Source organism: Rhea americana, unplaced genomic scaffold (assembly GCF_003343005.1).
Source record: "Rhea americana isolate MKP2758 unplaced genomic scaffold, rheAme1 scaffold_45, whole genome shotgun sequence".
NCBI classification, from domain to species: Eukaryota; Metazoa; Chordata; class Aves; order Rheiformes; family Rheidae; genus Rhea; species Rhea americana.
In genome coordinates, this window is record NW_028186590.1 from 3,933,534 (window position 1) to 3,951,142 (window position 17,609).

A 17,609-nucleotide genomic window follows, 5' to 3' on the forward strand; every position below is an offset into this window, starting at 1 on the left:
TATGTCCTCGATACAACATCCTTCATGCGAATAATAAAATGCTGGCTTTCCTCTGGGCTAATGTACATACCTGGATCTTAAACAGGAGAGCAGTGCAAAGGGCTGACTAAGACAAAACATCGCTTGGATTGAATATAATTTTGCTGACCTTCCGTAGTAGAGTCTTCTATCAAATCTCTCCTTTTGAAGAGAAAGCCATTTAATACTTCACCTGGTAGTACATTTTCTTTTCTGTGAGCTGTATTTGTTACTTATCAGTTGTCTTCCTGTCTTTCTTCTGAAACCTGTTCCCAACCACTGGCTCCTTTATAGCTTTCTTGATTGGTAAAGTATTACACAAGTTTTAAAACCCATGTTTATCAGTTTGCTCAGCTCATTTTCTCTTGTTTGAAATTTTCTTCAATGGAAATTAATCACTTAATGGAAATGCCCTGAAATAACTGTAGGGTTATTAAATAAACAGTCATCTGCATCCACACTCATTTCCATGCTGAAACAATTCCTTAAAGCATGCTTAAAAATGCAAACATGTAAACAAGGAAATCACAAAGAAGGAAAAAAAAAAGATGAATGTCCAAGGTATTGTGGTCTGTATTTAGGAGAAATATATCAAACAACTGTGAATTCAGAGTAACTTGCACACCAAGTCCTAGCTCTTTCACTGACTGTATCTGAGTTGTGTTCTTAGATAGCAATTTCTGCCACCTGCAGTCTGTGTTAAGGAGTCACCATATGACAGAAGGATACGTAGCAATTAAGGTTCTCTGACACACTTCCCTTACAAGGAAAATCAAAAGGCTAATGAAAACACTGGGATGACCTGCCGCCTAGACTTTAGTCGTCTTTGGAACAGGCACAAATGGACTGTATTGATTTTAACCAGATCAATGTTTCTTAGACTTTATTTTAAAGAGCAGCCACCTTTTGGCTCACCTGCCTTTACGTGACTCCTGTCTTGGCAGTAGYTCGATCTCCCTAAGTCAGGGAAATAAGACCCGTAAGTAGTGACTACAAATCTTAAYTCCACTTTGAGAGAAATTATCTACTGCCTAGTACTGCTGCTGATGAATGTTTTGCAATCTCTCAACCTTCTTACCCCCTTGAATTTTGTAACTCCCTTGAGAATGCAGCACACAGCAGAGAAACACATTTAGATAAGAGGTTCCTACACAGAAGGTTGGTCACATTCATCAAATGGTGCTGGTCCTTTCTCTTTTCCTCTTCCTCCCTCCCCTTAGGTACTAGCTTTTATTAAAATAAAACATCAAATATACTGTTTCCTAGCATTGCTTCCCGAGGCAACCAAGTGTCTCAAAAGTGTGATCACAAACAGRAAGGAAAGTGCTCCATGCAGTAGCCAAGGTGGAAGGTGATCCATTAAGGTGGAAAACAATCTATTAAAAGTGACCAATCTATCTCCACTCTACTGTAGTGACCAAACAACCCACATTTTTCTTAAAAAGTGACCAGTTCTGTAACTTAGAACTATTCTAGACTAGTGTGGTTGCCCATTCTCACTTCCCAGTCTGCAAGTGTTCCTGGGGGTACCACTGCCTTTTGTGATGGCTTTTCTCCCCTCAGTTAAGAAAACAAAAGGATGTTGTTAAGTTCAGTAGTCAAGGCACACACTTATTAGTTTGTTATCAGCTGCAAGACTTCATTAGTATATGCAGACATTAGCAACTAAACAGACAGGGGGCTGACTGCCATGGTAGCAGTAAAACCTGCATAACCTACCCCCTCAGCCACCGCCATCAGCCCTTCCCCCCGCCCAGGGAGGCAGAGCTGCTGGCTGAAGACTTCTTCAGTTCTATTTTCATAGACTGAGTCTCGGCACGAGGCTCGAATTTTGTCACATTTCCTGCTCCTGGGGCTGCCACTACTGGCTTTCCTGCTTTCATACCTTTTGACACGGGAATGCGGGTGGGTGTAGGTCTCGGGGATGACCCATCCTGTCCTGTCTGCAAGAGAGAAAGAGAAAGAGAGAGAGAGAGAGAGAGAGATATGACATGAACTGGAGACTTTTTCTTGTCATATATGTTAATCTTACACATTTTATTGGATCTCAAGCAACACTGTCCCAAATCACTCCCATTAGCAAATCTATGTTCACATCAGGAGTAGCAAATCCTGCTAGAGTAGGGCCCAAGGTACAAAGTCAGAATCAAACTAGCTTTCCAGAGCTGAGGTCCAGTGTTTTGGGTGCCATAAGCATGGGAAGCCCTGCAAAACTCCACAGTACAACACAACACAGAACTGCATGAGAGGCTACCAAGACACTAAGCTGCCAGGTGTACAACATTAGCATCATGCGCAGCCGTTAGCATGGGACCTGGAAACAGTACAGCCACATGAGGCATTTAATGCTGAAGCCAGAATAACTGCTATACATTCAGACCTGTTGCAAGATTTCTCAGCAACTCAGTGTAGACAAAATTGAACTACGCTTCCCCAWGTATTTGGGCCATGGCTGGGGATACTTATTTCTGCACTGGGAAGCAAAGATGTAAAGGGAATGAGTAGGACTGGGAYAGAGAGACAGGGCAAAGGTTTGGGTTTCCTTTTCCTGTTGCTGTGGGAAGAAGGGATGTGTGAAATGGTGCTGCCAGCATGGAGGCTTCACCTCTTTGAGCAGAAGCCATACTCGACGAACCCTGGCATAGGTGAAACAGCTAGTCTAACTTTCCAGAGATACCTCAAGGCACTGTGGATACGGGCATTTACTCACCCTGCCAACCTGCTGCCCTTCACAATTGCCTACCTAGCATGCTCATCCTCAAGTTTGGGTATTTCAGAAAAAAAATGGCCTGCGGCAACCTTTAATATTTTATTCCCCTGGATGGAATACAGTTGAGCACCCTTGGCCTCTGYATGGGGCTGGCAGACACAGCACAGCACCTACCCGGGAACTGGGCCCTTCTGGAGTGCCAGCTGGAGGCTAGAGATGCTATCCTAGAGCCTTGAAAAGCRCAGTTAATACATGTGTTTAGGCAACTGAATCCCACTCTGTAAGCACACAAGGAGCATTTGGATAGGACAAAAAGATTTAAAAGGGTAACTGTTCTTTTCTAGAAGTCTCCACAYTGGCCAAATAATGTTGCACATGCTCTACAAAGCCAAAACTGGAAGTTACCCTTTACAGATCACCAGGTAAACTGGGAGAGGAAAATGTGTTTCATCTTCTGCAGTATTCAGTATAGACAAAAATGTTAATAGTGACAATCTCAGCTGAATTTCAAATGTGACTCGTTTTCTGTTCAGATTAGTGAAATCTTCGATCTCACTGAAGAGAATACCTTTCATAGGATGCTGAAATCCCAGACCTATCTGCTAAAAGACTAAATTCTGCAGCTTATCACATACAAACAAGACAAAACTAAACTACTGAAATAAATTGGATTAGGGGATTGTGCTGATTGTAACATATACTTGCACATTTACTTAAAAATGCTTTTAAATAATGTTCCACAAAGAATTTCCTATTTCTCTCTCGAAGGATTTCCAGCCAGCAGCATCAGAGCTTTCTCTCTACATCCTGAGTATTCAAAGTAAAAGCATTCCTTAATCTTCTAAGAACAGCTCAAAACCCCGTGTGTACACACACACACAAAAAAAATCACAGTTGAAAAACTTGAATGCCGTCTGCCTGGCAGGAAGGAAGCCATTTTCAATAACTAAAGGCAACATTTACAATAGCAGTCTAAAGGCTAATATGGAACTCACATGTAGATGTCAAAACAAGTTAGGTCCATACAATTCGGTATGGCAAAACATGCAAATGCATTCCATCAGCCTTGGAAAATATGTCAACATCCCGTGGAACCCAAATGACAAACATCTTGTGCTCCCTGAAAGCGCTCCGCAGTGTGTAAACATGAGGCAATCAGATGAAGTAGCTGGAATCTCAAGCATTCCTTGAGCTTTATTTGCATGTAAATTATTAACTAAGGATTTGGGCACTTTTGAGTTACTCATTTCAAGCCTAAATCTCTCAAAATCACTTTGAAAAGAACCCTAACTTGCCTGAAATTTTTTGGTTTCGTTACAGCATACTAATGTGTTGATCATACGGAAGCTAGTATCTGCTTCACAAACAGCTACAAGAACGTTTTGTGCTTGCTAAATGAAGAAAAACTGCACAAAGGTGGCTCTTCAGGAAGCAGTCCCCTCGCATAAGGACACTTCACTAATGTCAGTGGCAGAGAACCCACACAACTGTCTCTTGGTGATTTCTTGCAAAAAAGAAACTCAAAGCAATTCCCTTTGCCCCGCCTGTCTATTAGCTGCTGTCTTGTCTTCTGGTTGATACAGAACTGCAGCTCCAGCCAGAAYGTGGCTGTCAGTCCTTAGGCAGCCAGCACAGAGCACCCATGAATTCAGCAGCCTCAGCAGGAATGCAGAGGGAAGCTGAAGGCTCTAAACTGGCAGTACATTTTAGTGGAATATTATATAGATGGCCAGAGCTAGATTAGTAAATACATTACTGCATTCTGATAGCAAGATAAATACATGGGACCTGTAAGTTTTTAATGTTGATAATCAAGGCTCACTGCAGATGGTTACAAGCATATTAGGCAATGAGGTTGCATTCAGGTTGAACAGTTATAATAAAGGATGAAAAGCAGTTTGAACGTACAGAACATTTAGTGGTTTTTAACAGATCCTGATAAGTGCATTTTACTGATATGTGAAAGGGGTGATTTTATGCACACGTTCACTTTTGGAATATTTTTAATATTTCTGGCTGATACATCAGAAGGCTGTGCTGCCATTTGAGAGACCTGGATAGGCTGGAGAATTAGGTGGGAGGAATCTCACGAAGTTCAACATGGGCAAGTGCAGGATCCTGCACCTGGGAAGAAATAACCCTAGGCACCAGTACAGGGTAGGGGCTGACCTGCTGGAAAGCAGCTCTGCAGAGAAGGACCTGGGAGTGATGGTGGACAAGCTGACTATAAGCCAGCAATGTGCCCTTGTGGCCAGGAAGGCYAATGGTATCCYGGGGTGCAYTGGGAAGATTGTTGCCAGCAGGTCGAGGGAGGTGATCCTGCCCCTTTACTYAGCCCTGGTAAGGCCTCATCTGGAGAACTATGTCTGRTTCTGGGCTCCCCAGTACAAGAGAGACATGGAGCTACTGGAGAGAGTCCAGCGTAGGGCGATGAAGATGATCAGAGGGCTGGAGCAYCTSYCSTATGAGGAAMRGCTGYGAGAGCTGGGCCTGTTTAGCCTGGAGAAGACTGAGGGGTATCTTATCAATGTGTACAAATACCTTAAGAGAGGGTTTCAAGGGGATGGGGCCGGATGCTTTTCAGTGGTGCCAACTGACAGGACAAGAGGCAACAGGCACAAACTGAAATATAGGAAGTTCCACCTGAATATATGAAAGAACTTCTTCACTGTKAGAGTGACAGAGCCCTGGCACAGGTTGCCCAGRGAAGGTTTGGAGTCTTCCTCTCTGGAGATATTCAAAACCAGCCTGGACATGATCCTGCCTAACATGCTTTAGGTGACCCTGCTTGAGCATGGGGTTGGACTAGATGATCTCCAGAGGTCCCTTCCAACCTCAACCATTCTGTGATTCWGTGATAACAAAAATATTTTTTCAGCACTTGTTCTTGAGTAGATTAGGCTCAGCTTTTCCTAGGCAGCAACGGTTGGCCTATACATAGCCATCTAGAGCAACCTGAGATGCCCTGGGGTATTCAAGCTACCTGCACAGCACTGGTAGGGAAGACACAGGATCTAAGGATGCTTGCAATCTCTGCTAAAGCAGATGGAAGTGGGCTACTTTAGTCCCAAAATGGCACTAGAGATTCAGACAACTGAATCCTGAAAGAGTGGGATTTGAGATTGAGTCAATACAGTCAATGGAGCTTAGTGGACAATTCAGTTCACAATGAAGCACAGAGCCAGAGGCATCTCAGCTGAATCATCCTCCAGGCTCTGCTGAGCCAGCCAGCAGAGCTAAGTGTATGGACTAGGGGACTGATTCAGTTGCCCACACTCAAGATCCTGTGCCATGTTGTATYTCACCAGCTTCCACTCCAGAAAGATACAGGTCTGTGTTATACCTACCTGTACCAAGCATATGTCTTGACAGCCACAGGGCATGCAAATGGCACCACACACCTCAATGTGGACAAATAAATGGAGCTTTTGATCTCTACTGGCATGTAATGGAAGCTTGAAGCACTTACAAATAGCTAAATGTAGATGTTGATCTCAGACTAAATACTGCCCAAATTAAAGCATCTCTATAGCTGCTTTAATTTGTGCYTAGTTAGCTCTGGCACCTAGCAGATTTTCAGCTGTGCCCTGCTTCCTTGGTCACAGGCAGCTCTGAATGCTTGGTGCAGTGCCATTACATTAGTCCTGCTGTAGCCAGGGACTTCCTCCACTCCTTCCAGATCTGCATGTGACCAGATGCACTAGCTATCCCGGCTAGATGCCAGTCCTGTAAGAGACGGGTAGTGGAGGGATGAAGAGATTATATGACTTGCACTCTTCTTAGTAGCCACAGAAAATCCAAGTACACCAGCAATCCCACAGCCAAATTTAAGGTCTAAAGCAAAAAAACAGGATATAGGCACCGCAGCTGTTCTTTCTAGAAGAATATTTGTCTGTATTCTGAAATTTTTCAATGCGAACCATTTAAGATTTTTAGGGACTTTGATTAATGTGCTAAGACAAGTCTAACAACCATGCTATAGTTTCAGGCTGCTTTTGGAGCCCTGTATGCCTTCTGGTCTCATAGCCTTGAATGTTTGTTTGTGCTATGGTCMATGTTTTGTAAAAAAAATACTAGGTCACTTCTGCTAGGTCTGCTCTGGTCATAMAAGTATTTTCCTCAGAGCGAGTTTGACTCCAATCAAGCTGAGGAGGATCAAAATCAAAATCCAGTTCTCCCATTTCCTAGGAGTTACCCAAATCTACACACCATCATATAACAGGAGTTACCATCAGCCTTGACAGTTTAGGGTTTTTTAAATGAAAAGTGGATGTGGTTCTGTGCTATTTGCTGAATTCAGTCCAGCTAGTCTAACAATCAAATCAGTACTGAGATGCAGGATGGACCAAAGCTCCTGACTTGGAGACACCTGTAGGAYGGGACTGTTTTGGGGAGCAGCGGTGGTCTGTGAGCCCACTTGCCCAGCTGCCCRGCCCCAGGCTTGTGCAGGAGGGAGAATACAAAGTGCCCAGGAAAGATTCAGGTTCAACGTGGAGGAGCTAGTGAGTTCAGGTGTCAGTAGAGACACAATCACTTTTTGGATTGCTCTTTCAGGTTAAGTGCTCAAAGACTGCCCAAGTTCTCCTTCAKATGTCTGAGCCTTTCTTTGTATCAGGGTCTCATTTTCTTCCAATCAAAAGTGCTACAGACTCAAAAAAGGAGCTGGGTTAGGGAGATAAAAATCTTTCGCTGCTCTAGACCATATGTCAATGTAAATCAACATAATAAACAATAACAGTCACTATTCCTCCACTCTCCTAAGTTGTCCTCAGTGAAACCATCATCTCTCTTTTTGGACTCACTTATGTAGGGAGTAGGCTGAACCTTTAAAAATGCCATGTGTGCACCTCAGAATTAAGTTGCAGTACTGAAGATAATGCTATAATTAAAATTGGAAAAGGAGTTAAATGTTTTTAAAGGACGAAAACAATGACTGCAAATTCATTACAGCAAGAGATGAGAGCTAGGAACTTCAGAATTCTTCTCCCTTTTCTTGGTACTGCATTGCTACATTGTACAGCACAACGTGTATGATGAAAGCTAAAGATTGCAGCTTTGTATCACTTTCTCATCTTTGATTTTTTGAAGTCATACTCTTTAAATAATATCAATGTTTGTTTCTTCTGTACTTTACACGTGTTACTACATTACAACTTTTTCTTCTGGCTAGCGGCATTGAAATGTGTAAATGTGTTTTTAAAATAGGCATTTGTAAAACAGATGGTGAATACATGGCTTTTTTTTTTTTTTTTGGTCAGAGGATTAAGGAGGAAAGAGCACACTTTGGTTTGTTAGAAGTTCCCAGCCCATCCAACTGGGAGGCTTAAAATTCAAACAAACAAACAAACAAAAATATAAAGTAAATCTTATGGYTGAACTATTTTCCTTATATTCCAAATACAGGAGGATGAAGTGAAGAAGCCACTTTTTTACCAGATGAAAACAAAACAAAAAAGTTTTGTCTGTCATGGTTCACTGCATCATCACAGAAGAGACATCCAGTACAAAGAACATCCAGTAAAAAAGAATGAGGAATTCTTAAAAAAAAGTTTTTCAAGCTTCCRCAAGACAAAGGAGTCTATAAATGAATGAATTCGAGACTTTTTTAAGTGAACAGTTGCCTACAGTATGTAGAAAAGCACTGTATAGTAAAGTACTTGCAATACATTATAAATTGAGAGAGAGAGAGAGAGAGCACATGTGATCCCAAATAGATCAGTATGTTGAATGCAATTTTTTTTCTTTTTTTTCTTTTTCTTTTTTTTTAAGTCAGGGGCTTAAATGGGAATGGCAGCCTCTTTCCAAAAGTTTGGAAAAAACTTCCATATGAATGTATCTTAAATATACTTTGGCACTTCAGAGAAAAGAGATGGCTGAAGAGGCATGTTATAGAGGCCTACCGACACTTGAGYGGCTTGGACAAATGAACATGACTATTTTATATTAGTCAGGAAACAAGAATRAAAGTGTAACCGGTGAAGGCATTGCATAAAAGGTATCGAACAAAAGATAGCATTTTTCCCATACACATAGCCCGAATAYAGCCTGAAGCAGAGTTCATTGCCCTATGATGTAGCAGAAACAACAGTATAAATGAATTCAAAAAGCATTTAGAAGAAAACACCATGGTTTAATAAACACAAAGATGAGCCCATTTCAGAAATACCTACCTATTGCCAGAAGTTGGGAAGAGACTCTGATGGAAATATTACTCTATGTTTACCCAGTCTTAAAATAATCTTTCCCTGAGCATCTACTATCAAGCTAAACGAGCCTTTGGACTAATACAGTACCGTTGTTTTCATATTTTGGTTAAAATCTCCTTTTCCCACAGAAATTCCAACTAAAACAAGGCAAAACAGTGCCCAAAGCCAAGACCACAGTAAACCTGGTGAAATAACTATCAATATCAAGGCGTTTAAATACAGAGGTGAGACACTGGCTTAAATGGGATTTTGTATGTGAAAGAAGCAGGGGAACCTCCACAGAGGCATGCTGAGAAAACACCAAGAAATAAGGTGGATGCACCACTACTGTAACACAGCACTTACAAAAGCAGAGAATGACAGAGGAACAGGGAGAGCTTTAACATTCACTGCCTGAAAGAGACTTGGAGCTGTAAATAATGGTACCAGCACCCTGCATTTGTTTTCCACTGGAGTTCAGCAGACAAAGCACTGTGTATATTATAACAGATATTAAATTTCACATGTAGCAGATATAATGAGATTATACCAAACAAATAGCAAGATCCTCCAGCTAGGTCAAAACCCATTATGAATATTTTCATAATGCAGAATTGGCACTTACCAAAAATAAGAATACAGTTTCCTGCTCTATTATGTCCCTCATTCTTTGMCCCTCTTTCTGCCCCTTGGAAAGTTTACAGGATTGTCACTATTTTCAGTAGCTTTGCAGGGATTTCCTTTGAAAGTTACTCCTTTGGGAGATAATGCCAAAAGTACACCAGGGTCCAATACTGGTATAAAAGTATCTGTTTTCACCACAGGGCAATCAGGCAAATTCTTAAGCTCATATCTGAAACAAATGTAGGGAAGTTAAGAGTTTTCCCTCACCCCACCCATTATTTCCCTGTTGGTGTTTCAAATCCAAATTATGGATTCTTCTCTTTACCATGAAGAGCACACAGACCCTCAGCATAAGACTATGCTGCTTACCACTGATTGTGTTCCTCGTGTGGAAGATGTTGTAACAGGAGTTATAGTGATAGTACTTGTCACCTTGCTTGCTCCTGGTCGTGGGGACAGATTGTTCCGGGGGGATCGCAGGACGGTACCAGTCACAACTTCTTTTTCTGCTGCTATATTCACTGGTCTGACTGTTATCACAGGACTTGCACCATCAGATGCAGCATTAGGAGAGCGCTTAAACTGAGAACCTAAGTGGATGTGAATTTTGTTGTCTTCTGTTGTTATAATGTTGGCATTGGCATTGTACTTCCGGACTGGAGTTGGGACAGTTTGTTTTTCTGGTGTTACTTTGAAGACAGCCCTTCCCATGGTCATATCTTGTGACTGTGGAGAAACAGAGATTTCTGCTGGTGCTGCAGATGTCGATACTGTCATAATCTGAATTGGTGATGCAGGTCTGTCCAAAAACGGTGCTCTCCCTCCATCTGGAGACTTTTCCCTGGAGAATGTTGTTATAGTGACTGGAGACATAGAACGATCTGAGCCCATTGGACTTTCACTGCCCTTTCCTTTTGGGGACATAACATTTGGAGAGGGAATGATGGTTATTCGTGGCTTCTGATTTCCCAAAGTAGGAATGACAGTGGTGCTTGAAAAAAATTCCTCTGAGGTTGGACTGGTTATCTCCAAAGTAGCTGTGCTATTCTCATGATCTGGTGTCACTCGAATATGAAGAGGTTGACCTTGCTTTGGTGATAGGACAACCTCCCCAGGATGCCCGGCACTACCATGGGTTCGGGGTCCTTTATCAGGAGTTACTTGAGCCCCAGTTTCCCTCTTTCTCATCCATGGTATCCAAGATTTCCTCATTGCAAGTTCATTTGCTGCTGGAGGATATCTCTCAAGCACCGARGAACGTTCCATGGGTTTTTTCAGACCTACTTGTCGCAGATTGCTCATGATGTGGTTCTCCTCCTGGAAGGATTTCCTTATAAATACAGCTGGAGTTTCTTCTTCTGCTGCTTCACTGCTTACAGCATCTGTTTGCACACCAGTGGATGTCACAGGAATATCTACCATTCTCCGTCCATTTATGCTGGGCCTCAGAGCACGACTGTAACGCTTAGAAAGTTCTAACTCTCTTGTTAAGTTAAGAACTTCCTGCCCCATGCTTTTGTTCTTATTTTCTTCTTCCATAAATCTTTGTTGAAGAACTGAATAATCAACTTGGAGTTGGGAAAGCTGGTCTTCTTTGTTCATCAGCTCATGGATTTTCTCCTTAAGAGCTTGAACTTCTGCTTGCAAGTCTCTGCTTTTAGCCTCTTCCAGACGAAATCTGTGCCTCAACTCTGCTTCCTGGCTCACTGCTTCACCTTTTTCTATGGCTTTGTTTTTGGCAATCTGGAGTTTCATCTCCTCCAGCTGTTGAGATAGAAAGTTAGCTTTGTCCTGCTCAGTTCTAAATTTCTGCTCTAGCTGATCATATTCATCTTCTGTCTTCATCAAATCTCCTTCAACCACTTCCAATTGTTTGAGACGTTTTTTCAGTTTTTCTATTTCAATGGTAAGTTCTTTAATCTTATTGTCCTCGTGACAAGCATGCTCCGGTCCTTTTCTGGCTCGACCTCTTGTTATTTCTCTTTCTACTTCCTCCATACCATCAATTCTTTTCTTTAACAGATCAACTCTACAGCTTAGTTCAGAGGATTTTTCTTCTTCACTTTTCAGTTTGCTGATTAATTCATCTCTTTCCTTTGTTAAACTAGACACTTTTTCCTCCATTTCAGATTTCAGTTTCAAAAACTTCTTGCTTTCTTCTATCAGTTTCTCAGTAACATCCATAACTTTCCCTTGTTCCACTTTAAAATTCTTGTTTAAACTCTCAACCTTTTTTTCTTCCTGTTTTATTTTTTCCATCATATTTTTTCGTTCATCAACCAACATTACAGTAAATGACTTCAGCTTTGTAAGGTCATCTTTTAAGCTTATTTCAGCCTTTTCCAACTTGCTTTCTGATGACTCAAGGTCTTTTACTCGAGTCTTCACCACTTCCAACTCATTTATCAAATCTTTAGTTAAATTCTTTTCTTTTTCCAAGTTTAAGTGTAGCTGGGTGCATTCAGACTTACTTTTAGTAAAAGCCTCTTCCAGTTTCTCTAGTTCTGACATTCTTTTCTGCAATTTTTCCACTTCAAGTTTCAGCTCTTTGCTATGGTGCTCTTCCTCTTGCAGCTTATTCTTCAGCTCTTTACACTGAGATTCAGTTTTTGTGATCTCTTCATCTTTTCCTTCCATTTCAAGCACACGTTTGCGGAGGTTTTCCACTTCTGCCATTAAGCTAGAGTTCCCACATTCCCCTTTTGCTATTTTATCTCTTAGTTCCTGAAGTTCCTCCTCAGCTTTTTGAAGATTTTTGTTAGTTTCTTCTAGTTCCTCTATTCGACGGGTCAATCCAACTAGCTTAAGCCTCAGCTGTCTATTGTGTGACTCCTGATTAACCAGTTTAGCAGTCATCTCCTCATGTTCTTGAGAAAATGATAGTGTCCTGTGTTCAAGTTCTGTTTCCAACTTCATCAGTTTTTGTCCATCTTCTTTTGTTTTTGCACTAATAATTTTAAGTTTTTCTTCTTCTTCCTTTAGTTTTTGATTTAGATCTTGTATTTTCTGGCTTTGTTGTCCAAGTTGTTCAATATGCATTTGTCTTTCATCCACCAGCATGAGTGCAAATGATTTGAGCTTGACTAGTTCTTCTCTTAGTTTATTGAGTCTCTTTGTATGTTCTTTCTCCTTGCGGGCTTGATAGATCTTCTCCTGCTCGAGAAGTTTCTTCAACCTGAAACAAGTTAGAACACATGCATTACGCTAGAAAATATACATAGTTGCTGTTTATTTCTCCAGTTTTAAGTCACTTTCATTTAGGAAGATTTTTTTTTTTGCGTTAATGTCCTAAGTAGTCTTGCAACAGATAAATACCTCCTACAATTACATTTCCTTCCCAAATATTTTAAATTACAAAAGTTAGTTGAAAACTATAGAAAACACCAGAACTCCCAAAAAAAGTGGAATTTTATAGGTATATATATATATAGATAGATAACAAAGTTTTTATTTTCTTCACTTTTACTTCTCAGTTAGGATGTTGGTGAAAGTATACTATATCCCAAAAGGACAGAAATATCTACTTATCAATTAATTTACATCGAACTTGTTTTACAAGGTGGATTCCTCACCAACATGTTATACACTCAAATATGTGTTAAATAAGATTTAAAAAACAAAACTAATTACTGCCTACAGCCCTACATAAATGTATTGATCCTGGCCATAAATAAATCATCTGGACAGAAGAACAGCACATTAGCACTTGATTGATAACCACCAGGGCATTACCGGCAGAAGAAATTAGCAGGAAGAGAAGTTTGCCAGCAACTATTATATTAAATGGTTTATTTTCCCAGATTTATTTATTCCGCACTTCCATTTACAACAGTAGATTTTGGTGACTACAAGGGTCAGACTAATCAAACCTTTAGCTACAGCTAACCTCAGCTGGAAAATGTTCTAATTCATATCCTATATAAAGCTGTATTTTCGGACAACTCATGATACACAAATTAGGCATATCTTCAGAAAAATAATTTTGACTTTTATTTTCCAGGCTTATCCACACAACATTTCAATGGAGCAGTAAAGTATGCTTTTAAGTATTTTATATCTGTGCTTCATATTCGGAATACATTGACATCAGCACAGGAAGTGCTTGCACATGTGTAAGCACAGATTTATGAAGATGGTGATCTTCAACTGACAAAAAGGTACATATAACACAAGGATATATCTCCCACTAATTTAAGAGTTTTATTCTAAAAGGAGCAACATGATTTAGAAAAGAAGACACAGGCATGCATGTTGCATGTACTGTGAAATGACACGTTTTTCAAACCAATGTCAAAGTACCTGCAACTCCCATATCAAGCTACATGTGATGAATCAAATCTACTTGCTTTGCTCACTGTATGTCAAAAACATTTGCATTTCTTTGTAGCCAAGGTACAAATGAAGTGACCGTAGCAGAGCAAGTTACCACGTGTCAACTAACTTGCAGTAATTGGAACATCCAAATCTTAGCAAAGGACCTTTTATCAGTAGTTTTATCTAAAATGTTGGGCTGTAAATAATAGTAAGTGAAGCATAGGTATACACTCCTCTCTGCTGCCCCCGCAATGAAGCGGAGCAAACAGCTCCAGGGTGCAACGCCCTACACAGAGGGYGTCTCTCTGAGCCCTCATCTGAACGCTAAACTAATAACAACAGCCTTATTAATTTCTCCAGCAACTATTAATGTTTCACTCCTCATTCCTTGGGGATCAGAAAGAACAGGAACTGGAATGAAAAGCTATGAGACAAGAGAAGGAAGCCAGAAAACAGAACACAGGATGCAGAAGGTAGGGAAGGAGAAGGCTGAAGAATGCATTTGAAAACAAGGGTCGGATAGGATGTGGGAGTAAGAGAATAGTAGGAACCAGCAGGAGAGAGAAAAACAAACAAACCTTATAGCTAACCTTGCTGGGTCATAGCTTATTCTCAAAAAATCTCTTTAGTTTTGGCAACTCTTTGGAAAGGACTGAAAAGACATGCTGGTGTATGTCTCATTATGGGTCAAGTTAGAATGTCAAAAAAAAAAAAGACCTGCTGCCATTCACAAAGCACTCAATTTTCACAGTGAAGAAGGAACTTTATTAGCATGCAATAGATTCCCTAGCTGTTCTATCACACTGCTTTATTCAAAAGATTCTGCCAAGAACTCTCCCTAGTCTCCCACATGCTACATTTCTAAAGAAATAGCATGCGTCCTTTCCACAAAATATTATTTGCTGAGACAGAACAGTTTTACGTAACCTGGTGGCGTTCTAAATGACCCATCTCCCAAAGTCATGAAAATACAAGTTCCTAAAGAAAGAATGCTTTCAACCCCCATTGTGCCCTAGGAAAATTTTAAGGTGGCCCCTAAAAATTCAAAAAACAGAAAAAATACACAGTGCTTTGTTTTCTTTTTTAAAATCTTGCTGCTTTAAAGCCTATCTAAAGATGCTCAGAGAACTGCCCATGATGCTGAATAGCTAGGCTGTTCATAACAAGCACATGTGATTTCCACACAGCAGTTGCTACAGCTAGTACACACTGGCCAAGCTGCTAAGCAGAGCGCAAAACAATTCAGCGAGACCCACGATTACCTGGGAGTACCGCTGAGACAGCCCCTTCAMGCAAAAGGCCCACATATCTGTTTATTAAGATACAACAAAGAAATACCAGGGATGAGGCTCAAGAAGAGAAGAAAGCACATTAGCATCRTCACTGCCTTGCTCTACCTATCAGGAAAGTCAGCAACATGCAGTCTTTCTCTCTAGGAAATGCCAAAATAAAGTACCATTACTGTGCCAGCATGACTGGGTGAATTAGCATCTTGAAAAAAGGTAGAAAGCACTGTGGAACATTTTATCCTGCCTCATTTTTTTATACAGTGAAACTATGCCTAAGATTTAACAAGTGACCTTTCACAAGAAGTAGATAACYGAAGATATCTTTTTCTGTTTTCTGTGTCCAGGGAAACTGTTTCTAAAATCTGTTTCTGTGAGGGATGGATTGGAAAGCAGCTTCCAAATCTGTGTAGATGTCAAAGTAATAAAATACACATCTTCTTCAGTGTTATTATTTCTAAATACTAAAATAAAGCTGAGTTTATGCTTGCTTTTGTATCTTCTGTGTAACTCTCAAAACTCAGTGGTTAAACCAGGATTTCAGAATTCCAGGATGATGTTGTCCCATCTTGATCCTTACAAAGGATTTATTGTCAGGCCTCTCATMTAACTGCTGCTGCTAATGTTTCCTGAATAGCACAGATCTGCATGGACTCCAATGCAACGCAAAAAGCACCTCAGGGACTCRGAGAATGTATGTCTTTAATGTATTATCCAGAACAACTGCACTCTGGACTGTCAAGAAGTTGAGAACACCTGCACTCAGGGTCAAAATAAACAAAAGAAAAAAATGAATAAAGTAATGTGGAGCTAGATATAGTCAAAACACCAACAAGCCAACAGTTTGGCACTCTGAGCCCAATCCTTGTATTTGCTGTTGGTTTTTTTGTTTCATTTTGAGATGAGGAGAAGTATTTGGATAACATAATATAATCTGCATTTATAAGAGTCAGTAAGAGTATCGAAGGCTCAGGATTTCAGGACACAGCGGGGAAGGAAGCAGATCAAGTTCCTTGTAAAAGGGAGAGCAGAATGCCTGTTTGCCTTAGGAAAGCCCTACTAAGATCTAAGGAATATCGTCTTTCCCCATAGGTTACCATATACATTATTTCAAAACATGTAGCCCAAATCATTCTCTGAATATATGGCCTTCTGTTGTTGTAAGCATCTTCCACTCTTGCAGGTGCTCTCTCCCTCTCCTAGATTTCTTTGGCAATCTGACTGCACCACAGTATTTGAAGAACATATGCCCTACAGCTCCCTACAGCTGTCCAGCTTTCAGGAGTACCATGCTCATTTTTCCAGCAAATTGAGTAAGTAGTAAACTTTTACACATGAACATGAATTAGCTGCTGGAGTTAAAAGCAAACATCCTAAGAGTACAGCACCATTGTCTAATTTTGCATCATCAAAAAAGGTGCAGCTGATACTGACTGATGCTGAGGCAGGACACAAAACTGCTGATGCAGACAAGTATGGTCACCTCTGCATCAGAGAGCTATGTCTCCGCTTCCTTCYACGTGCAGAAAAGCTAGTTGTTTACAGCCCGGTTGAGCAGTGCTGTATCAGCACAAGGAAAGTCCATGAACAGCAATGCAAGACAGTCATGAACATGAAGACTTCCAACATCACTCTCAGCCTGCAGTACTGGTAAACATTGTAGAGGAGAAAGAGCAACTAAAGAGTTAGTTTGAACCTCCTTTATGAACTGAGCAACGGAAACAGCTCTTCAGCCAGCAAGGATGAAGGTGTGACTGGATGGGTAAYAACTACATCTTCTCTATCCTTCCTTTGGATTTGAAGATGAAGTTTTCATTGCACAAGGTCTTTGTGCTTCCTCTTCACTCCTCCAATGCTTCAGACTGATTTTCAGAAGCAGCAAGGGATACTGATTAGCTGCTGATCCCCCTCCCTCCAGAGATGTGGTTTCATTTCTAGCTTTTGTTAGGATTATATGCCTGTGCTTTGTCCTGACAGCTGGTGGACTTCCTCAACCTTGGGCTAATCATTCCTTCATGTTCGGAAGACATTTTTTTCCACAAAGCAAACCTGGCCAATATTGTACAACTTGTTGTCGATGTTGTTGATGTATTTTTTACCAGCTACATGCCAACTGTCAGAAAGTCTGATTATTATGGCAATGCATTTGGAAGAGACCATCATGGATTATGGTGCAGACTCAGTGTGTAGACTGGCACATGCTTGACCTCTGGCAATTGGAATTGAGATTAGCTAGGAAGAGGAAAGCAACACAGACAAGATTTCGGTCTGATGCAAATAGAGCGCCAGCCCACCTAAAGACAGGTGACAGAGGATACTGATCATTCTATCTAATCTTTTTAACGTGAAAGAAACAGAGGTYGAAGGGCTCTTATTTGGAGTCTGACTGGATTAATTCTGCTAGTTAGCCATCAGGGTGGTTTAATGTTCTCTGTAAGGCTGGTCGATTCATTGAATTAATAAAGTTACAGA

General features: G+C 40.8%; 1 protein-coding gene across 6 annotated transcripts in view; it reads right to left on the reverse strand.

The window, feature by feature from the left end:
• FILIP1 (filamin A interacting protein 1) overlaps window positions 1-17,609 on the reverse strand; it is a 110,494-nt gene that overhangs the window by 9,178 nt on the left and 83,707 nt on the right. For 3 of the 6 annotated variants that reach the window (XM_085316058.1, XM_085316057.1, XM_085316059.1), the window contains 2 exons: window positions 9,907-12,712; window positions 1,738-1,961 (listed from right to left, as the gene is read on the reverse strand). In XM_085316058.1, coding sequence (XP_085172184.1) covers window positions 1,755-1,961; window positions 9,907-12,712 — 3,013 coding nt within the window. In that variant the 3' untranslated portion in view covers window positions 1,738-1,754. Of the gene's footprint in view, window positions 1-70; window positions 181-1,737; window positions 1,962-9,906; window positions 12,713-17,609 lie in introns of all 6 variants that reach the window. The other 3 variants (XR_014897154.1, XM_085316061.1, XM_085316062.1) reach the window with 3 other exon arrangements.